General features: G+C 45.0%; 1 protein-coding gene across 2 annotated transcripts in view; it reads left to right on the top strand.

Annotated features, from left to right (window-relative positions):
* HNF1B (HNF1 homeobox B) overlaps positions 1-23650 on the top strand; it is a 113832-nt gene that overhangs the window by 19190 nt on the left and 70992 nt on the right. The window contains exons 2-4 of one of the 2 annotated variants that reach the window (XM_069614667.1): positions 16388-16587; positions 21059-21245; positions 22767-23011. In XM_069614667.1, the coding sequence (XP_069470768.1) occupies positions 16388-16587; positions 21059-21245; positions 22767-23011 (632 nt within the window). Of the gene's footprint in view, positions 1-16387; positions 16588-20980; positions 21246-22766; positions 23012-23650 lie in introns of both variants that reach the window. The other variant, XM_069614666.1, reaches the window with a different exon arrangement.

Here is a 23650-nt window from a genome sequence, read left to right on the forward strand (position 1 = left end):
GCAGTGCCGCCTGTATGCCAGATAGTTCCTGCTGCATCCCATACACCTACCATTGCCCTGAGTAGCCAATCCTACCCCTGAGAAAGCAAACAGAAGCCCAAAAACCTGAGCTACATTCTTTTGGTATATAAATTCAGGCTCACCACTGCCACCGAGTGGACTAACTCACCAAGTCTTGTCCTCATGAGCAGCTCCACGTTTTCAGGATATCCTCACAAAATACATTTGAATGCAGTGATTCTGAGCGGACATGTCAGTGGTTATCTGGAAAACCTGGTGTGGTTGGAGGCACGGACTAGGAGCCCCTGGGCTAAACTAAGCTGGATGAATGTAAGTCGTGTGCGTACAGAGGTAGTCTCTCCCAAGATTGTAGGCACGTATCCAAACCGTTAAGTATCCTCGTCCTTTTTGCATAGACTTGCATAATAGCTTGGCAGTGAAGGGGTTACAAGCTCTCTATACAAATGAGAGCAATGCACCGCTAAGGTTATCTGGTGATGTTAACCTAGACTCCATGTGTTATGGTATGTTTTGTGAAGAGTTGTTCATACTGATCCAGTCATGCTAATTGACATGCCTGGCGAGTCCATGTAGAATGATCAAATCCTAGTCCTGATCAGGAAAGGGCACATGCACAACGCGCCTGCGAACGCGTGTGGGCAGCTTCTAGTATAGCCCCTATAAATTCTGAAATCAGCCATATGCCATGCTATCCAATATCTATACTGCGCGCCCGTGCCACCGTAGTGGTCTTACGGCACCTGAACCTTGTCTGAGATTTGGCGTATTGTAACTCCGCCCGGGTGTCGCAAGACCATAGCCTGCTGGGGAACAAGAAAGGGGATATTCAGGTAAACAAACCACGGCAGCATTGTTAAAAAAAAACACGTGGAACGCGGTGAGAGGTGATATGATTGTGGGGGTATGAAAGCGCATTTCTAAAATAAGATGAGGTCTCAGTAAGCATGAGAAAATGTCCAGAATGTGCAGGCTTTATTGTGTTGTCAGCATCTAGAGCAGGTGATGCCTGGTAAAGGATGGCGCCGGTGTGTGGTGGCATGCATTACCTGATATTGCAAGTGACATTATAACTGGTAGAGCAGGCATGTGACCTCACCAACCAGCAGGGGTGTTGCTAGGTCTGGAAAAGATCTGGGGCTATGATAATGTCAGGATTGTCGGGACTCGGGGCTAGCTATAGCCTTTTGGTTGTAGCCCCTGATCTTCTATCCGGGGCAACAACCAAAAGACCCAGGCCTATAGTCCCCCCCCCAGATCCCTCCCAGCGACGCCTCTGCTAACCAGATACCACTCTTTGCCCTGACTGGAGCTGCGGGTGAGTGCCCTAATGCTACTTCCTGCCCCTGATTGAAGAGAATGCCTGATGTTTGTGATGTCTCTTGGCGCGCTGGGAGTTAGTTAACTTCCTTACCTCCCTTTTGGTTCATTAAGAATGATGACTCTTTTGAGAATGTGCATGGTGGCTCAGCCAATCAGAAGCTAGAATTTATGTGGAATTATTCGCTTGTAGTTATCCAGAAGTCCTTCGTGGCAGTGACACGATGTTGTCTTTCGCCGCTGCTCCCTGCTGCCTCATTTTTCCTCTGGTTGCAGTGAAAGTAGCTCTGGGTTCCCGGCGAAGGCCGTTCCCAACTCGCTCCCCTTCACGGGTCCAGAACAGTCGTCGAAAGTGGGCCCGAGCGGAAAAGTTTTACTGTTCCTATACTTTTATTTCTAAAAGAAACTGTTCCGGAATGTTTTCGTTTTAAAATAAAAGTGCAGGAAGAGGTTGAAACTTTCTCTTTATTTATTTATTTATTGGTTTATATTGTGCTGAAACCCCACAGGCATCGGCGCGCAAACACACAGACACAGTCAATACAAAAATGTAATACATGGGACAGAGCAGGCCCTACCTAAGGATACCTAACTGGACTGCGAGAGTCCACCCCACACTTGAAGAGATATGTTTTCAAACTTTTCCTGAAAGCTATGTAATTGGGCTCAAGTCTGAGGGAGGTTCCATTTTTGTGCTGCTATCACCGGAAACGCTCTCCCCAAACCACTAGGTCGTTTATGGGCTAAGACTGAGATCTGACCCAGGGCCTTAGATCTTAGAGAACGCCTGGGTACATGGCCTGGGTACATGTTGAGTAATCCTTTCCTTCAAGTGCATCGGGGCTTTCCCGTGCTGGCCACACCAGAGTCATGGATTTAAACTGGATTCACTGCCCTTTCATGCCAGCAGCCTCGTGTCATGTGGACTTCTCCACAATAAACATTATCAGTACTACTGTGGTCCTCACTGTGCCCCTTCTCCACTGCAGATGCCATGACGCTATCCCACACATTTCCAGAGGCCTAGACAGGGTAGGGAGTGAGCGGGCAAGGCCCACCCACAAGCTGTAAATGCCCACTCTGCAGCCTTATGTGGGCATTTACAGATGTTAATGTCACTGCGGTGGGCCCAACCACATTAGCCTCAGGCCCCAGGTGTTAGACAATCCTGGCTACGCCTCAGGGTTTCCACCCAATCCATCCTGCACCTCAACTCACAACAGTGCGTGTGCCTCCACGCCCCTCCTCACCTCCCAACTCTCTGCCACCCTTTCCCCTCTATTTCCTGCCACACTGCAGGAACTGCAGCACTCCCGCAGCGCTCTTTGTTCTTACTGCACATTTTCCTTTCCACTTTATTCCGTGGCTGCTAAAGACCTCAGCCCCGCTCCCTCCCATGGGCTGAGGTCATTACCGGGCCAGTACGTGACGCTCAGCCCTCCTTAACGGAAAGTCTTTATAGGCACTGACTCCACCCATGGGCACTAACGCTTAATTAGAACATTGGAATGCTGGCATTTCCATTCCTGACTATGGCGTGGCAGAGGGTGGCATAGCTGGTATAAGTCTTGTCTCGCGACATTTCAATGTTTCTACTTTGTCTTTCTCTGTTTTAAACAGAATATTCTACCCTCAAAGGGTGGCGTGTTCTAATAGCATTCTAGACCTTCCATATGGGAATCTACCAGCCGCTAATGCCGTCGCCATTGTTGTAGGTACTTATTGCAGCTCGGGGCTACAACTAGTGTAGGGCATTAACAGTAGGGATAGCCTTCGTGGACGGGTTATAGTGCTATAGAAAACGTAGTTAGTAGGATTTTGACTAGCTGTGGCTTTCCAGCACTATAGTATATTATTATTTATTTTTTACCTCATTTTGAATTTTTCTACAGCACTACCCAAATAAGCAGTGTACCAGAGAGCTTTGAAAATACTTCTAAAAAATAATAATTTACGACAACGTGACACATCAAAGTAATTGCAGAACAAATTATATACAACCAATTATCCAAACCTCACATATCTTGCCCCGAGTGTCGCATATTATGCATGTGATGCTATGTTAACCTGGGGGGGGAGGGGTATTGTACACCTCTGCCACTGGCAGCACCCCATGATGCCGAGGATCTTCTCTTGTGGGGGCCAGTCATGATATATATGCGGGGGTGGGTGGGGGACAGGCCTGGCAGGGGCTCGGAGACCTAAAGGCTCTCCCCATCACCTTATAGGCACGGGTTAGTAAGGCGGTGGTCCTGGCATGCAACGGAAAGCTTTGTAGTCCTTCCAACCCCTTCTAGTCTGGGCATGTTGGAATGTGGGTTTCTTGAACAGCGCTTAATGCCACCTTTAAGCCCAGGGGTGGACTGGCCTATAGGGAACTCTGGAGATTTCCCGGTAGTCTTTGCACCCTGGGCCTCTTTTGTGTGATAACATATTTCATTTTCTAATGTTCTCAGGGGAAAAGGGTTGGGCGTGCTGAAAATGTGTAATTTGGGGCCACTTTGAAAATGATTTCCAGGGCCTCTTTTGGTTCCCAGTCACCCCTGTTTAAGCCGTTTGAAAGCGGTATTGGCAGATGGGGGAGTGGCAGTGCATATAATGAAAATGAACATTCACTATTTCAATGCCTCCATAACTCTGCAAAATACTCTTTCTCAAAAACATTCCCACAAACCACGGATCACCGTGAAATATGTCCCACTCTGAGAACAAGTGAGGGTAATGGCCAGTAAGACCCACATCAGTGACCCTCAGAGAGCAATGATGACATCACATTATTGTCCAAAGGGTCATCAAGTGAGATTAGAGGCATGGGATTAAGGAATTTGCAATGTTGACCGAGAAGCAAGAGTTCAGCAACAATGACAGCAAGCAGAGGATTAGCAATAATGACCCCAGAGAGAGTTAGCAATAATGGACATACGGTCTGGTTAGCAATACTTTTCAGCAGATAGGGTATTTCATATAATGATCGAATGGCAAGGCATTAACAGTGCAAATAGGCAGGCGATTTCCTATATTGTGCAGCAATATCTATGAAGACCATCAGACTAGATTAATGGCAATGGTCCCATCTGGCAGCTCAGACATCATTAGTTCAGATATTCAACTCATCAACAACCAATCCACCCAAGTAGACATAGCCCCACCCCCTGACATGTACATTCCCTTAATAGCCCCACCTGCAGACTTCCACACTCCATCCCCCCTACCACCCTCAGTGCACCATTCAATACTCCACCTAATTTCTTCCCTCCAGTACCACCAGTATATCCCTTGCTTCCTAGCAGAGCCCCCCACGCCACACAATGCCCCACAAGCAGCACAAAAACCCACACAGGCATATCAGCAGTCCGGGAGGATAGCTAAGCGGCAACGTGCTTGCCTTGGAAGCAAGACAACACGAAGCTTAGAAACCTCTGGTATTAAGCGTGTTATAAATAACCTATCATATCAGTGAAACCGCCTCACTGCACCATTACATCCTCCAGCCACTCAAAGGGTCATCCCCACCCATCTAAAAAGGCACTGCACCATCTACCTTCCCAAGAGGCCATCAAAATGGCAGAGCATGCTCTAGAAGTCCACTTTACAATAGCACGGGCACAAGAGAGGAGAGGAAATAGACGCAAGCGAAGGGGAGCCGGGGAGGGGACAGGGAGCAGCGGATGGGAAAGAAAGGAGCTGAAAGATTCGCTTTACCGGATAACACGCCAACCTTGCAATGTTCATACTAGGGTTCTAATCCTGGTTTATCCACTTGACCACAATTATTCTGATCACTTGAGCCAGCTGTAGCCCAGTTTCCCTGTCTTCAAATGTGGGCCGCTTATAAATGAACCCAGCACCTGAAATGTGATCTAAAGATTGCAGCCGCACCAGCGGAGAGAAACGAGCAGATGCAGCCACGTAATGGAGATTGACTCAAGAAGATTCTAAACCTGACACAAGCACACACTGATTCCACCAAAAGGGATTCTGTGCATTTAAGTCACCTCCGTTCTCATCAATTAACTGCCACACACTGCAATATTCCAACAAAAGGATAGGTCAGGAAAGGATGGGTCTGGCGGCTCAGTCAACGTCCTTGGAAGCAGAAGTCCTGGGTTATATCTATGGGCATCGTTTCGATGGAGGAATGTGGACCCCCGCATTGTTGCTCGCAACTCTGTGGACGGCTTTACAAACCCTGTGATTTCGCCAAGCTGACAACTGATCTGTTCAAATGCGGAATGTCTTTGGCTTTTGGTAGATTTAACAGCTGAGTATTGGCATTCATTAAAAATCACTGTTTGCTGAAACGCTGCAACCACAGGTCTCCAATAAATATAGTGCACAGAGGATGGACCCACTCATCCGTGTTGAGGATTATTTGATGTCACTTCCTGTGTTGTCATTGAAGAGATCCAGATTCCTTTGATGTTGCTTCAGTGATCGGTGTGAATGGTTTTGGTGAAATAACGCTACTGATTCTAATCCTAGATCCCACCTGCTGAGCAAAACTGTCTGATCTTTGGCAAATATCTTGCCACCTGTGCTTAGATACTGGACGTCCGTGACAAGCTTCGATCATGCCATCTGGTCATGCTCTGTGCCTCTAGAACCCACGTGAACAAGCGCTGGGCTCTTCTGCCCACATCACTCTCCACCCCATTGAACAAAGACAATCTGGTTTACACTGGTGACCAAATTCGCAGGCCTTTTGATTGGCCGCTACCTGTGGAACATACCTACTCTATTGTTAAACGCAGGGGCGGAGCACAGAAAGCACGTTGAGCGCAGGCGCGCGTTTCCTCATTTGCTTTCGAAGTGTTGGGAGCTCGCGAGAAAAAACATTCTTCTAATGTCATCCCATCTAAAGAAATTCTATAAAGTAACATGAAACAACCTGTGTGCACGCTAGCGGCACTGCAACAGTACTTCCGTGTAGGTGCTACCATGCGGTACATGGCTCCAAGCAAGCGTCGCAAATAACGCTTTCACGAGCGAGAGATTTAAGCAGCTCAGCTGTATTGGGCATCTCACAGTGGGCGTCATTTTAGGTGGGGGGCAATGGTGCTTGAACCCCCACCCACCCCACCTTTGTGGCACACCATTTTGTCCCAATCATTTGGCAGGGGCCCCTTTCATTTACATGTCATGTCCTCCCCACCCCCACGAGCATTTTCCGTAAAGTTACTCCACTGTGAGCAGGAGCTACCTCTGATGAACAAGGTGCCATAAATGTCTACATGAGAGGAAACTGTAACATGTTATTTAATTATTTAAGAGGCTTGCATACCGCCGCCGTGCTGCCTTATGGCTGCTTCAGAGCACTTTCCCCCTTCCTCATACAAGTGTCATGGTCATACACAGAAGGGACAGGTGGAGGAAAATGAACCGGAAGGATTTCCTCGGGAGGATCGTCGCTCGGATGAGTGGTGAAAGGCGGCCATTTTGTATTCCATTAGATTTACTAGCCGGTGAAGGGAATGAGAAGAGGAGAGGAGATTCCAGAAGGAAGCAGTGGAGTGGGAGTCAGTATTGTGGGTTGTCTTGAGGTTAGAGTACATCCAGTGGCAGCTTTACTCATTTACCACGACGACTGGCTCTGATTCATTGAAAACCCCCCATTGACTCATTTTGACCGTTTCTATGTCATACAGATGCGTCATAATGCTCCAGAATGCACAAGTTAATGAGCCACAACTTTGTTCAAATGGCACCAGAGGGCCTGTGGGGTCAAACGTAGCTCCTGCCAGAAGGTGGTGACAAGCTCGCGAGTCTCCTCGAGGCTACACGCCAGAGCTAACTGGCTCCCTGCGGTCTCCATCCCTGCAAGAATGTGACCCTGGCCTTTTCACATTGGCCCTATGGCTGTCACCCGAGGGCCATCCTCGCTTCCATCTTCTCGTGTGTATTCACCATAGAGTTGTCCAAGCAATTTCGTTCACTTTTTGCCCAATGTGGATGTCCCATAATCCCATGAAATAATGCCGCACGGTAGATGCTCCGGGCCATTTAAACAGCGCAGTAGGCATTCTAGAATCGTGTTACTGTATCGCGTATTATTGCAGGCCATCTTTTTTTGTAGGGCGACAGTTGTTCCAAACTCCTATGATTATAGTACAGTAGGTGTTCTAGACTGTCTTCCTTTGCAGAAAGTGATCTCGGCTTTTTACGTGCTATAGGTGCTTCTCATCAGTGTTATTTTAGTGTGAACCTTTCCAGACTGGCGTTATTATAGTATAGTAGTTGTTTCAGGCAATCTTTATTTCAGCATTCAGCCATGCATTCTGTGGCAGGCTTGGATGGAAACAGTTTGCTAGCCCGGCTCTTAATGTCTTACAGCCATTATAACCTAAGCCTGTCTCATAACCTAGGGTTTAAAGGTATTAGCAGCAGGGTCACTGCACTAAAAATAAGATATTCCCTTTGATGAATGGGCATGCGAGGTGGAGTGCCCCTTCATTTAGAGGGAGATCAAGCCTTTTAAAGATGGCTGCCAAGTTTATGCCAGAGGGTCTCGAGAGCGAGTCCTTCCTCGCTATTCATGGTGGTGGAAGGAGGTGCTGGCAGAGTGAAGGGGCTTGGGCCATGCAGGTAAGTTGCTTGGGGAGGCGAGGGTGGGTGAGCGTGAAGAGAGGTTTGGAGTGGGAGGACTCAGGAGCCCAGCATATGGGGGAGCAGCGATCAGCTGCCCTGGAACACAAGCTTCTATCTTGGGATTCTGCCCAGCAGCCATGCGACGGGTATTAATCGATGTAGATGTTCAAGACGATCTGTATTTTAATCTAGTGGGTCTTCCAGACTACTGTTACACCCAAGTCGTGTTCTTATAGTGCAGTTGATGTTCCAGGCTATTATTATTGTACAGTTGCTGCTGTAGGCTTTCTTTATCCTGGTGCTGTAGCTGCTCTGGAGCCTTGCTGTTACAGTGCACATTGCTTCAGGCTACTGCCATGCTGGTGCAGTCGCTGCTGTAGGCTTTCTTTATCATGGTGCTGTAGGTGCTCTGGAGCCTTGCTGTTACGGTGCACATTGCTTCAGGCTACTGCCATGCTGGTGCAGTCGCTGCTGTAGGCTTTCTTTATCATGGTGCTGTAGCTGCTCTGGAGCCTTGCTGTTACGGTGCACATTGCTTCAGGCTACTGCCATGCTGGTGCAGTCGCTGCTGTAGGCTTTCTTTATCATGGTGCTGTAGCTGATCTGGAGCCTTGCTGTTACGGTGCACATTGCTTCCGGCTACTGCCATGCTGGTGCAGTTGCTGCTGTAGGCTTTCTTTATCATGGTGCTGTAGCTGATCTGGAGCCTTTCTGTTACGGTGCACATTGCTTCAGGCTACTGCCATGCTGGTGCCTTGCTGTTACGGTGCACATTGCCTCAGGCTACTGCCATGCTGGTGCAGTTGCTGCTTTAGGCTTTCTTTATCATGGTGCTGTAGCTGCTCTGGAGCCTTTCTGTTACGGTGCACATTGCTTCAGGCTACTGCCATGCTGGTGCAGTTGCTGCTCTAGGCTTTCTTTATCATGGTGCTGTAGCTGCTCTGGAGCCTTGCTGTTACGGTGCACATTGCTTCAGGCTATTGCCATGCTGGTGCAGTATCTGCTCTAGGCTTTCTTTATCATGGTGCTGTAGCTGCTCTGGAGCCTTTCTGTTACAGTGCACATTGCTTCAGGCTATTATTATTGTACAGTTGCTGCTGTAGGCTTTCTTTATCCTGGTGCTGTAGCTGCTCTGGAGCCTTGCTGTTACAGTGCACATTGCTTCAGGCTACTGCCATGCTGGTGCAGTCGCTGCTGTAGGCTTTCTTTATCATGGTGCTGTAGGTGCTCTGGAGCCTTGCTGTTACGGTGCACATTGCTTCAGGCTACTGCCATGCTGGTGCAGTTGCTGCTGTAGGCTTTCTTTATCATGGTGCTGTAGCTGCTCTGGAGCCTTTCTGTTACGGTGCACATTGCTTCAGGCTACTGCCATGCTGGTGCAGTTGCTGCTGTAGGCTTTCTTTATCATGGTGCTGTAGCTGCTCTGGAGCCTTTCTGTTACGGTGCACATTGCTTCAGGCTACTGCCATGCTGGTGCAGTCGCTGCTGTAGGCTTTCTTTATCCTGGTGCTGTAGCTGCTCTGGAGCCTTGCTGTTACAGTGCACATTGCTTCAGGCTACTGCCATGCTGGTGCAGTTGGTGTACTAGTGCACCAGTCCTGGTGTTACAGTTCTGCAGCTGTTCCAGGCCTTTGTTTATTAGAGGGTGTATTTTTCCAGATTCTCTTTGGCAGAGGTCTTCTTGTTATTATACCACTGCAGGAGTTTCAGAGCCTTCTTATTATACTGCATATTGTTCAAGACTATTGTTGACATGGCTTAGTAGGCATTCCAGCGCCTTGTTATTAAAGTTCTGTAGCGGTTCCAGAGAGTTATTATTATTAAAGAGTGCATTGGTCCAGGCTATTGTTATTAAAGTGTTGTAGGCATTTCAGAAATGTTGTGTTATAGAAGAGTAGTGTTACAGACTGTTTTTACAACAGTGTGACGGGTGCAGTAAGCCTTCCAAAGCCGTGTTATTATAGCCCAGCAAATGTTCTAGAGCCAGGCTACTCATGGGAGTTGTACTTTGAGTATACTTTATTGGGGCAAGGGGTCTAGAGCAGGGATCTGCAACCTTTGTCCCCTCCCCCACCCCCTGGAGTTTTGGACTACAATTCTCATGATATCTGGCTATTCACTATGCTGGTTAGTGGTAAGGAATCATGGGAATTGTAGTATAAAACATCGGGAAAGCCAAAGATCGCAGACCCCTGGTCTAGAGTGAACATGTTATAATGCTGCAGGCCTTGCATGCTTGTATTAGAACAGTGCCACATTTCTACTACAGTAAACTCAAGGTAGTTCTGCATATGCAGATTCCTCCCAGTGTAGTGTAGCAGTTATTTGACAGTAATCATTATTGTTATTTTATTTATGTTAGGTAGTGTGTCGAAACTTTGCATGATGGCTGTTTTGAGAGTTATCAAATATTGTTGATGTGACATGTATAGAAAGCAAACTGGCATGACATTTCACTAAGGTAAGCGCTTTCCTCTGTCAGCCTGAGCTATGGAAGTTGGAACCCCGCCACAGGCGCTTCAAACTTTACTGAAGAGAACTATGAGGCCTACAGTGATTCGCTCTAGTGGAAAGATCCATAGTCATCTATTTGATATAAGCATAGATAGAAGGAAGAAGATGCACCGACGTAATCTGCAACACATTAGTAGAAACCAATTCATGATCATTGAAGAGAAGCTTAAACTTCTACTCATGTCCTTTTGAAATATAAGAATTGGTTAAGATCCTATAAATACAATGTAAATAGTGCAAACTCGCACTTGATATTCGGGATGATAAGATCCCACGTTAGTGTACAATCTTTGGAATATGCACCTGGTAGGTCTTGCTTCTCTTTTGATGATGTCTTCAAGGTAATTGATAAGCTGAAGGTGTCCAGGTCTATTGGGAATAGTGGGATTATTCCTGACAGTAGGAGAAAACTTGTACTAGCTCCAGTATTCAAGAAAGGTGACGCGGCCGAACCTCAGAACTATCGCCTATTAGCAATGATTGATTCTTGTTGCAAGATTTTCTCTTCCTTGTTATTATTTAAAGTGAACATTTGGATTCAGCAGAAGAAGCTTCTATCTTGGAAATATATGGGATTTTGTAGAGGTCATAGCATGCAGGATAACATTTGGGGACTACACTACATGATTGCGGGTACGCGTAGGGATGTAGAGAATTGTTTTTTATTTTTGGTACATTGATTATGCAGGGGCCTTCAACTGTGTGTACAGAGAGAATTTGTGGAGAAAGTTGGAGAATTGTGGGCTTGATTCCACTATCCTCCATCTCATAAGACAAATGTATACTGATACTTTGGTTCAGGTTAGACTGGATATGGGTGGGGGGATCTAACTAAATCCATCCGTACCATCAGGGACTGAAACAGGGTTCATGTTCGCCCCTGTTCTTTATGATCTTTATATCGCTGTTTTGGGTGCTCTATTTGAGGGCTGTCCTAATTTCCCCCCTAAATTAAGTCCTGAACCATTCATATGGCTTTCATAAGCAAATGACGATGTGATCCTGGATCGCACCCCGATTGGTTTGCAGCGATCCTTGGACGCAGTGTTTGAATATTCTGTTAAGAACTACTGAAGAATTAACCTGCATAAAACTAAAATGATGACCATTGTTTGTAAGACAATGAAAGGGCCTGTATATAAATGGCAAATTGATCGAGTCCCCTTAGAGATTGTGAATTATTATGTATATCTTGGGATCCCTATTACAAATTTGCCAGCTATGTCCTATTATGAACATATATTAATGGGGAAACATATATTGAAATGGAAGCTTATTTAAGGGTTCCTCATGAGAAAGGGGGTGTTACTCTTTGGAAGGCTACCTGCAAATCTACAAGACAAGCATTTTCATGAGTCTTGTTTATGGCCTTGAGATCCTTGCTGAGAAATATTTGCGTTGGTTTTGCTAATTTGAAGTGAAAACATGAAGACATGTGATGAGAATCCTTTCGGCTATCCCTTTAGAAGCCATTAGGTGTGAGTTGGGGCTTACCACCTTGTCTCCCTTGTGGAGGGTCCAGTGTTGCACGTTTAATATTAAGGTCACTACATGAGCCGGGATCGATAACCCTTTGCTTGACCTTCCTGCGATGGACATTAAGGCTAAACACAACAACGAGTTGATGCAAAGGCTTGGGGCAAAAATGTGAATGACTTTCTCCTGGCCATTAATTCAGGATTCCCTGATCAAATGAATGTGAGTGGCTTTCTCATACAGCTGAAGAGAAACATGATGGAATGGGATCTTATCAGAAATATTGACATTTTGATGACCAAAAAGTGGTATGTGCTATACTGCAAACGACATTTTGATTTGGGGAAATAATGTAGTGAGGAACTGAGGCGTTTAATCATGTATTTAAGATTTAATATATTGCCTACTTTAGAGTATGTCGGAGCTCGGCAGGGCAAATCTCGCAATGAGAGGAAGTGCAGATTGTGTGAGATCACGCATGAGACAGATTGACATCTAATCATCATCTACCCTGTTTTGGAACATTGCTACTTAATGAGATATAAGAACTTGATTCCCACGTCAGAGCAGGGAGCCGCAGATCAGTTTTGGGCTCGCCTTTACTGGGGTATTTTCTGTTTATAACCGCAGCAGCACACCTTGCTTGGAATATTGTCCATGGTACCAAGAAGTGGGGAGCTTGCTTTTTAACATACGTGTTTAAGGTGTCTTTGGGGTTAGTAGATTATGACATTTTCTTGTATGTAGATTTGGTAACGTTTACAGTATGGAAATATATCTATGTGTTTGTGTAATATAAGGTCATTTTACGTTTGCCAATATAATGAGTTGTGAAAATAAATAGCTTTTTCTCCTGTGTTTAGATGTTTGTTATGTATGTAATGTGTGTTATATTGTTTGTAAAGGTTGTGTAAGCAGCCATAATACACGTAACACAAATATATACAAACAAAAAGATTCAAACTTTCATCCCTCTAAGGTCAAAAAATGGAGTACCAATAGGTTGGTTAATAATGACAGCTGTTTCTGCAGCCCTTTTAAGTCGGAGGAATCTAGTAGGAATTGCTATGTAAAAACCTATCATTAAGATTATTGTTATTAGTATGATTATTATTATTATCGTCATAATAATTCACTGAATTAGGTTATCAGGTTTTGAAGCACCGGAGGAGGTGTGTTCCAGGGTAGTGGCTGCAGTAGAACTTTCAGTGGGGAGGTGGGGGTATATATAGTGAAGATAATTATCAAGGGACGGTAGGGGGAGGCCATTGGCCAGTAAGGTTTTACCACCATAGTACACTAATAAGTAAATAATTACCTGAAAATGCAGTTTTCAGTTTGTTTATGAAAACTTGGAAGTTTGATTATGCACTCAATGCTGGGTCAGCATTGTTCCAGAGCGTCGGGTCATAAGCTCTGTAGAGTCTTCTCCCATGTGTCTCCCGCTTGAGCGTGGAGCGCAACGCTTAGCCCGCCATGAAGCAGATTGTGTAGACCCGGGACATTTGGGTGCCTGAGGTGTTAAAGAGTTGCGTGTGTAGGGCTACCCATATTCTAGAGTCATCGTAGGGCCGCCTGAAGCCTCTACGTTTGATTTCTGGTTGGGTGCACCAAGTCTATAATTTTGAATGGAACGATAATTCGATTATCTTCTGTTGGGATATTAGTAAGGCCTGTTAGATACATAATATCTTGACTATGGCGTGCACTCTGTCTACTATGTATTATTATCATTACGTAAGGTAGGTCTACTAGAACGATACTCTTTGGCTTCACCTGGTGGTGGTTCAGATCAACGTGGAAGACCTCATTTCATACCATGGATCCATCCACTCCTGCGTGGAAGGGTGGGGTAGCCTGTGCTCTATAGTTTTTTGTTTATTTACTATGGATAGGCCATAGAAAATCCAGAGGCCAAGCAGGGCGTTCATGTTTGTATGGTCAGAAGAAAGGGCCAGACTTATCCATATTGGTTGTCATCAAAGAGGCTTCCTAGACAGGCACACCCCTTCCAAATAATCTGTATGATCCCACAGACCACAGTCCCCCATAAAATCTAGGTACTCTGAAACTGCTACGATGGTGACTTGGGGCAGTAGAAAGTCCTATTAACATAACACGTGCTATACACCAGGCTTACATATCCAGGCAGTTGGGAAGCCATCCATTTCCTTTCTTTAGTTCAGTTATAAAGAACAATTCGGCTGTATACGTCTTCGCCGGGCAGATCATTTAATGGCTGATTTCAAACAGGGTCTGAGGCTTGGGCACAGAACATTAGGGATGGGTGAATTTTAGAAACTATTCACACTGCAGAGTCCAATCCAAGTGTATCATCCTTATTTGTAGCAATGTCCATTAAATGCTGCGCACGCTTGTAAGCAACACATCACTACTTGAGAGTTATAAACAAAGCCAACCCGGCAAAATAATACTAGTTGACTGCTACGCTGTGCAATATGAATGACATACATAACCAAATACTAAGTGATCGATTCACAAATAAGTTACCAGCAGTAGCTCTGGGTTACTCCTGGAGAGAGACCATTAGATTCACAAAGAAGTTAGCAGTAGTAACTCTGTTTTTCTCCTGCCTCCCTCTTCTCTTTCTAGGGGTAGGTCAGGAGTAAGTCAGAGTTACTCCTGATAACTTATATGCGAATGGAATAGTCACACTTCAGGAGTATTTTGAGGGTAATTCGGGGATGCATTCCTTCTGAATCAGCCCATAAATGACAACATTAAAAACTGTAAAATCCTTTACAATGGCAGTAGTCTCCCCTCACCTTCCCCAGGGGTTCTTCCAGAAAACTGAGTGCAAACAGCACTATTGGTCGTTACTGCGCACACCACTAATTATTTGACTAAGAGGTGTGTGAAAGCAGGGCCTTCAGAAGCCATCTATGGCTAACATGCTGATGCAGCTCGGAGAAGAGGACCATAGTGCCAAACACCCCCAATACCCCAGGGTATGATGGCATTCATTACAACATTTATGGGTCAAAATGATCAAATATAGCAAAAATATGTACATTCAGTGGTGTTCATGTTTAATGAAATGAGTCTTTGGTAGCTAATTAACTGACACAATAATATTCTTTATGTCCTAATAGAGTTCGCCTGATTGATAACAAACACTTACCGAGGAAATGTATTCTTTTAAATGATGAGGGCGTCTTGGGGATACTGGTTCGGCGGGGAACAGATATCCGAAATCGACATTGTTTTGTCCTTCAGATTAAAAACAAATGTTGAAGGGGCGACAGGTAAACTGCGAAATTTCTACCATTTTAGTTTAGCGCTTAACATTTTGTGGCACATTTGAAAGTAAAACATTTTCAATTTTTTGTTGTAATCTCGAAATGAATAAAAGTTGGGTGGTGTGACTAGAGCTTCAGGAGTAGCTAGGGCAAGATACAAATACGGGTCAGTCTGGGAACCCTTGTCTGTGAGCCAGGGAAATGAGGAAAAGAAATAGGCTCATATGTTCTGGACTTCCTGGTCTGTAATGTGCCCGGAGACTGCCCCTGGCTGGTCGCGGCGCATGGCATCAATCAACATAACAATGTAGTCAATGTGTTGACGGGGCTTCAGGTGTAGCTATGGCGAAACATAATTAGAGTTTAGTCTGGCAAGTCTGGGAAGTAGGGAAAAGCAAAATGTGAAATGTTCTCCTCTTCCGGGTCTATCATTTTGTTCATGTTTTGACCATGGAGCGCACCACCGTTCCAGCCCTCTAATAGCTGCTAAAAGCTCTTTATCCAAGCTCCCAAACCTCTGCCCTAATGCCTTCAGCTATATAAAAGCCTGGCGTTAATCACACATCCACCAATCTAAGTTAGTTGGTGTTGAAGCACAAAATCACATCTTAAGTTTGGAATCACTTTTGGGTTGGATTTTGAATTTAAAAAATCTCAAGGATTTATTGGAATTTCAATACACCCTTTGTGTAACCGTTGACGTATGTTTGCCTAATGAAGGTTGTTGTATGTTTGGGATGCATAACCAAAGCAGGGACTTATTGGCTAGCCAATGAGCATTCAGGATTTAATCTTCTGCACCAACTCGTCCTATTGGAGTTTACCCACTCACAAAGAATGCGCTGTTTTTGTTGTCAGATTGGCCTGCAGACAAATCTTTCAATTTCCCAACATGCCTTTTCTCTGAAAGGCAAGACGGGCCAGTGCAGAGTCGCCACATGTTTGCCTGACATGTTATTGACTATGCAATAGTCTTACAGGACTTCCAGAAGCATTGACATATTTTGAAATTGACACAGTTCCCTATGGGGAAGTCTTCACAGAGTGTGTTGATGTGGGAGCAAGGGAAATCCTATGTCTAGACTTGGACCTCAATGTACTTATGTTGTACTCCCCTTCTGCCCAGTACCGTCTGCCTTGCTACTTGTTCCTCCGTACCATTTTGATGTTGACTGCATGGACTGACTTGTCTTTCTTCTGTTTCCCCACTCCAGCGAGGACCCGTGGCGGGCCGCAAAAATGATCAAAGGCTACATGCAGCAGCACAACATCCCTCAGAGAGAGGTAGTGGACGTCACCGGCCTCAACCAATCTCACCTGTCCCAGCATCTCAACAAAGGGACCCCGATGAAAACCCAGAAACGGGCGGCCCTATACACCTGGTATGTAAGGAAGCAGAGAGAGATCCTCCGACGTAAGTACATCGTTGCACATTCCTAACCAACTCTGGCAGTTTCCTCGTACACAACTCAACCTCTTTTGTGAACAAATACCTGCCCTTCAGGAATGTACAATACTTTTCTAAAAATGAGTTGTGCAAATTAGTTTGACAGATAGATGTTGCTTTGTTCATGAAATTAGGGTGTGGTGTGTGGTAGGTTGCGAAAGAAGGGGAAATGGGGGACAAGTATAAATTATGGTATGGTATGCATTTTTATATAACATGATGTCCACCCTGTACATGGCTTCTTGGCGCTGTCTGTGTTCCCTCTAGTCTAGGCAACACACATATATATATATATATATATATATATATATATATATATATATATATATATATATATATATATATATATATCAACGCACGCACATTTCCTCTCCTGTTGTCGCATAATTTATGTGTCACCCTCTGCTACCGAGCTTTTTGTTTTCATGAATGGATTGCTTGGCTCCTGTTTGGACAGGCTATTCTCCTCTGTAGATCTCTGGTGAGAGTAAAACACTGGCCACTGCTTGCTTTTAAATTAACCCGTGCTGGATGGTATTGTATTTTAACCAGTCCAAAAGCTGTGATACTTTGAATGGAATGGTAACTGGTACGTCATTTTCTGGTATTTCACTAATCTAATGCTTAAAGACTTTGCCAGAATAAAGGCATACTAGCGGGCAAAACAGGGTGCTGTTGTGCGATGAATGCAACTTTACTTGAGGTGTTCTCTGCTTCAATGGGAAGTGCCACTCTTGTTTTTGCATAATTGATGTCACCCTATTTTTGCGAGTTTTTTTTAACATGCATACCTATGTATATGTATATAGATAACAAAGGCCTTCAATGTTGTGGTGAGTTTATAATAGCATGACAAAAAACTTCTACCTGAAATATGAGTATAGAATAGTCCATCAGCGCTAACAATCCACACATGCCAACGCACCACCCAGTAGCCATCCCTGAAAGTTCACCTACAGTTCAAAGCCAATAACCAATGCATTGTGGGTATGCAAATTGACTTAAACGCAGGCTTTGCTCCAGAAAATTGTCTTTATTGCTGCATCACTTCCCTTTGATTTCTGGTCAGAACATTTTACCTTCACTGGTATCAGTCATGCGATACTAGAAACCCTAAATCCGATGGAATTATTCCTCACTGTGAAATATCAATTCGACAATATTAGAAACAAGTTAGTTAGCGACTACAGACTCCCATTTTAAGTGCATTTCTTGGATGAACATTTATTGAGATCTAGAGTTAACATGAGATACATCATTAGGATGATCTCCCACCCATACCCCTCCCCCCCCCCCCGCACCCCCTACCCCCCTAGGTAAAATATCCACACCCATGTAAAGTATACGCAGAGTGTAACCCAAAACTCTGCTTATAACAATGCATATTACTTAGAAATGGCTACATCCCTATAGGATATATAGATGACATCGTTAAAATCTGACAAACGAAGTGGGAGGAGTATCTGTTAATCACAATGACATTACTCTCTGCCTGCATGCACAAAATCAGCAGGTGAAAACTGTACAGGTTGCAAGATGACTTTATGCAGGCATAAGATATGTACTGGCTCCCTAGGGCGGTTGTCCCCGAAATAACCGAAAATAAAATACCTAATTAGAAATGACACGATTTTTTTGGTTTGAAAAACTGAAATAATTTTTGGGTGTTTGCATTTTTTTAAATAATGCACGAGGAGAACATGCACACCCATCCCTCACCCCCTACCTCAATTCATACCCTTAACCCACCCCGCCTATTTTTTTATTTAACCAAACAAAATTCCCTGACAAATTCCACCAAATAAATTTGGTCATTTCTACTGAGGTTATTTCGTTTTCGTGTTTGTCTGCGGATACCCCCGAGGGCACTATGCACTTTTGTATTGTGAGTCATGTGTGCACATGGGATTATTTTAGACTGATAGATATTATGCAAGTATTTCGCACGAACAGGAAGCTGCTTTATGCATGAGTGGAATGAACTAAGCGACAGGTACAATTCATCTCTTTCTTTATGTAAATTAAATGACTCTATGCAAATGTGCAACAAGCAATGGCCACGATGCCCATATATTACTGATAGAAGGGGTCTGCAACTTTTAGTTTGCTAGCTGATTTGGACTACACCGCACCTCAGCCCTCGCTAACATAGCCAATGGCGAGGGATCATGGGAGTTGGAGTCCAAAAGATCTGGAGAGCCACGGGTTGCAGATCCCTGTGTGACCATTTGAATGTATAGTAGTTGACCTCAAGGAGAGGGAGCACTCAACACACTGCATATCAATCAAGGATAATACATGCAAACCTGCAATGCGAGTATACAAACCTGAGCGCCATATTCTTCTCACAAACTAGTTCTGGCATTGCTGCTCACTTGCAAATGGTATCTCTACCCAGCTGTAATGACCTGTAGCCGCTGCATTGGGGAATGCCAGTGGATGCTGCCAGAGCCAGCTGGCTTTGTTTAAAGGCACTTCCACAAGCAGTATGCAGCTTCCACTTGAACACTTCATTTAAACTGCCCTGCTTTTTTCAGATTCCTTTCTTCTTAACTAAATTAGTTATATGTTTATTTAGTGCTTTGCTGATTTTCAGACACGAAAACTCAAAAATCTATTGGCATGATACCCCTTATTTACAGCCCCTCCTCTGCCCCCAACTGGGTATGCGCCCATTAAGACAACCTGTCACATAGGTCACTGTAATAACGTAGAACCCATAACTTAAGCCAGGGGGCTTTTAATAAAGTGCAAATGCCCACCCCAGAGATGGTCATAACTTGGAAATCTCAGCAAGGGCAAATGGGGTGTCTTGAGGGAGGCTTTCCAATGATTACCATGGTGATTGCTCCTGATAGTGCTAATCTTTTTGTGAATGCCCTCACCCCCACCTGCATAGTATTGCACACATTTATAGAAGATTGCCAATCTAGTCGCGCAGAGGTCTGGTAATGTACTAGCCTATGGAGCCAATATAGTGCCCCAAATCCATGGCCAGTGCAGGGATGCAATGGGCGAGCCCACTCCACACCCAGCACTGGCAGCGTGCTTACTCACAGCACACTGTAATCCTTCCTCATATCAGGCAGGAAGTCCTGTCTCACCAAAGGATGTACCGCCTTTAAGGTCATGGGGCAAATAGCTCGATGATTCCAGTACTCAAGGGTTTTATTAACCCAGAGGCAAAAATGTCCCATTGGGTCAAAGGAGAAAGGGTACAACGCCGAAAAATCAAAAATCTCTCTCTCTTGCTCTCTCTGTCTCTCTCTCCTTCTTTCTCTCCCTCCCCACCCCTCTGTCTCTCAGCACCTGGTGCATTAATGATCTCTATTGATAACCCCCCTATGTTGGCACTGGCAGCACCATGTTTATAAGGCAGGACTTCCTTTCTGGTGCAGTTGAGTCAATCTTGGAGGTGATCCGCTCTCCTCCTTTCCAGGCCCTTCCTGCGTGTGGCCGCAGACTGATTCTCTGCATAATGGCACTGCTGTGTCCAAGAGGAAGTAGCACCCGAGACACTCTCATCACCAGAGCTATGTGTGAACGGGGAAGAAGAGGCTGCAGTTAAAACATACTGGAAATATGTCTTTCCCACATGAAGTTAACTTCTGCATCCTGAGAGTGGGCTACATGCATGTTGCCTATTTGGAGCATGTTACAACTGAAGAGATTGGAGGCCTGACTCACAGAGCGTTTCCAATGGGGTTGCGCCATTATAAAATGCGTCTGTGAATCAGGCCATTTTGGACAATGCTCTCGGAAACCAACAGAGGAAGCATATCGTGTGCCTGTCATGTGACTGGAACTCCCTCCCCAGCTCTCTCGCCTTTCCAAGCCACATCTGCGTGTTCCATATCCCCGTTGATTATTCCACTCTCCTAATTACAATACATACTCTTAATGTGTTATCTCCCCTTCATTCTCCATTAGTCCATTTTCTATTTCTGTGAAATGCTGCCCTTCAAGGTGACTGCCACTTCTTTTGTGGAAACTTGTTACCGCTGACAGGTTGCAATGGAAGTTGCATTGGGCATTTAATGTTGTTTGCTGTGGGCCACACTGTGAATCGGCTTTCAATCTGTAGATGCAATCATGGGGGCTTTTAATGATTGGCTGCCCGAATTCATTGTTTACTCGTCATCCTCTTTTGGTCAAATGGAAGTCTTCAATTAAAGTAATCACCCTAATGTCATTGGGATCAAAGTGGCTGTACAGCCGCCTAGTCTCCATGACAATTGTCTAGTAACTGTCTGTGATGAATGAACCCCAAAAGTTAAAGTCAAAGGAAACATGTCTGCTCTTTTGAAGTCTTTGGCTCTTTAAGCCCCTCGGTCCAATCTGCCATTTTGTTTTCTTTCAGAATTCAACCAGACAGTCCAGGGTTGTGGAAATATGACAGACAAAGGCAGTGAGGATCAGCTGCTGTTTCTCTTTCCAGAGTTCAGCCAAGCGAACCAGTGCCCGGGCCAGCCCGACGAGTCCTGCCCCGAGACGGCCAGCAAGAAGATGCGGCGAAACCGCTTCAAGTGGGGTCCCGCCTCCCAGAAGATCTTGTACTACGCCTACGAGCGGCAAAAGAACCCAAGCAAGGAGGAGCGCGAGGCCCTGGTGGAGGAGTGTAACAGGTACATTCATGGATCCTTCGTTTATTGCTTGGTATTGTACATGGGGCCACACATAGCTTGGTATCGCCTATGTCGACATAGAGTACAGGTCACCATGACGACCTGTATGGGTTAAACAGTACTTACTGGCAGACAGGGATACAGCGTGCAGAGTATAGGACCAATGGAGGCCAATGAGATCAAAGCTAGTACCGCGTGAGATCAGAGTTACATTTCTTTACATTTTGTAGCAAGAGGGTTTACTATTCTGGTTGACATGTTTCAGCGGTTTTGCTTTTTTGTGGACGATAACATTTGAGTTCTTATTTTGGTGAGTTCTATTTTTGCACACCCTGAACGGCAGCAGTTCTCTGTCCAAATAGGGATTTGCTGTACTTTTATTGGTCAGGCTGCATGTTTTTGCAGCTCTGAGTCCCCATGTTGGCTGGTTGATATTTTGGTGCCACAGGTTTGCTTGTGCTTGGGACACATGGGATTGGAGCAGACAATTCTCGGGGACAGCTTCTCCAAATTCAGAAGCACTCCAACTTCGGAAGATATCTTCTAGAAAGTTGTTTTTCAAGACAATGTTTTCAGTGGAACCCCTTGAGACAGATGACATTAGAGCAGCCAGTTACGAGGAAGAGAACTCATTGTACCCTCTTCATGGGAAGCAAAGGAACATTAATTGTAGGAAATTTAAATGAGAATGTACACATTCCCCATCTTTGCTTTCTAAAAACAACCATGTCCTGATGTCATCCACCCTAACCACATGTACAGTAGGGGCCTGCTTGCTACCTATGAGAAACATGTCCTTCCATGTCATGGTGTACAACAGTTATTAAATGAGGCTGACTTGTGAAATCATAAGGAAATCCTTGTTCAGTTTATTCTGCACAGCAATTGCTCCAAACAGCATTAGGAACATCTCCCTATTAGCCACCAAATAGGGTTATACGCACAAAATGTTATGTCATCAGACATTGGTATTTCTCTATTTTGGGGTTATGTTGGTATTCTCCTACTGTCTGACTTTTGTCACTTTGTTTCGGTTTCCCAGTTTGGAGTTCCGGGTATCTTTTCACTTCCTTGGTCCCCCTAAAGCAGAACAGAGTTGACTCATGACCCACCTGTGTCCCCATATCAGATAAAGGGAGCTCACCCAGTACTGTTGTCTTTTTTCATTCTGGTACTTCAAATCTCTCCCTTTTAATAGGAAACATTAATCCTGCAAACAAAATCACAGGATAGCTTGAAATCTATTAGGCTATTGGCTGGACAGTGATTGGCTTAGAAATGGTACGCAACACCATTCATGAATACACCCATTGCGTGTAACTTACAAGTCACATGTGTGTATTCCAAACGGGCCAACTTGTCTTTCATCTTTCCTAGTTCAATAATTTAAGCACCACATCGCTTTTAGGGCTCTGTGAATGAGTGCCTTGTCATTACTATTGCGTTTGAAAGTTCTAGGCATTGTCTGCACTATTATAATGTGATTTGCACTCTAAATGGCACTCTCTTTTAAATCTTCAGGGCGGAATGTCTTCAGCGGGGAGTTTCACCCTCTAAAGCGCATGGACTGGGGTCGAACTTGGTGACGGAGGTCCGGGTTTATAACTGGTTTGCGAACAGAAGGAAAGAAGAGGCTTTCCGACAGAAATTGGCCATGGACGCTTATAGCACAGGCTCATCCCACCCCCTTAGCATGAACACTCTCCTTTCGCACAACTCTCCGCACCACCCTCAGCCGAACGCCTCCTCGCCCAACAAACTTCCAGGTGAGTGTCGACTCTCCTTCCACACATTCCTCAATAAGTGAGTTGGGTCGTCATCTCAAGGGGGGGCTCATGAGTTGCAGGGGTGCAAGAGAGGAAGGGCAGGGAATAGATGCACACAAAATACACAAAAGCTCTGCAGAACTGAAAGTGGGAACGGGCTTTGTCTTGCAGGATTCACAGTGTTGGTGTCAGCAGAACAAAGAATGACTTGAAGGAGATTTTGTTTTCAGTAGAACATGGTGGCGATGCATCAGACATCAATAAGTGTTGCTTGGGCTGGGCTCATTGACCCACCTAAAATCCAGGTGGATATGCAGCATTGGCAACAAAGTGGCACAAAATGCCCCTGTTATTCATTATATATAGATTGTTTTCTTACATATTAATTGTGGATATCCTGAAATGTTGACTTCTTTGCCCCAAATGGTGGATCCCTGATCTAAGCTATAGCTCGTTCTTTCCCTTTTGTGGAGTATGTGCTTCAGCGGGGAGTTTCACCCTCTAAAGCGCATGGACTGGGGTCGAACTTGGTGACGGAGGTCCGGGTTTATAACTGGTTTGTGAACAGAAGGAAAGAAGAGGCTTTCCGACAGAAATTGGCCATGGACGCTTATAGCACAGGCTCATCCCACCCCCTTA

The sequence above is a fragment of the Ambystoma mexicanum genome, chromosome 9 (genome assembly GCF_040938575.1).
Source record: "Ambystoma mexicanum isolate Mex_15411 chromosome 9, UKY_AmexF1_1, whole genome shotgun sequence".
Classification (NCBI taxonomy): Eukaryota; Metazoa; Chordata; class Amphibia; order Caudata; family Ambystomatidae; genus Ambystoma; species Ambystoma mexicanum.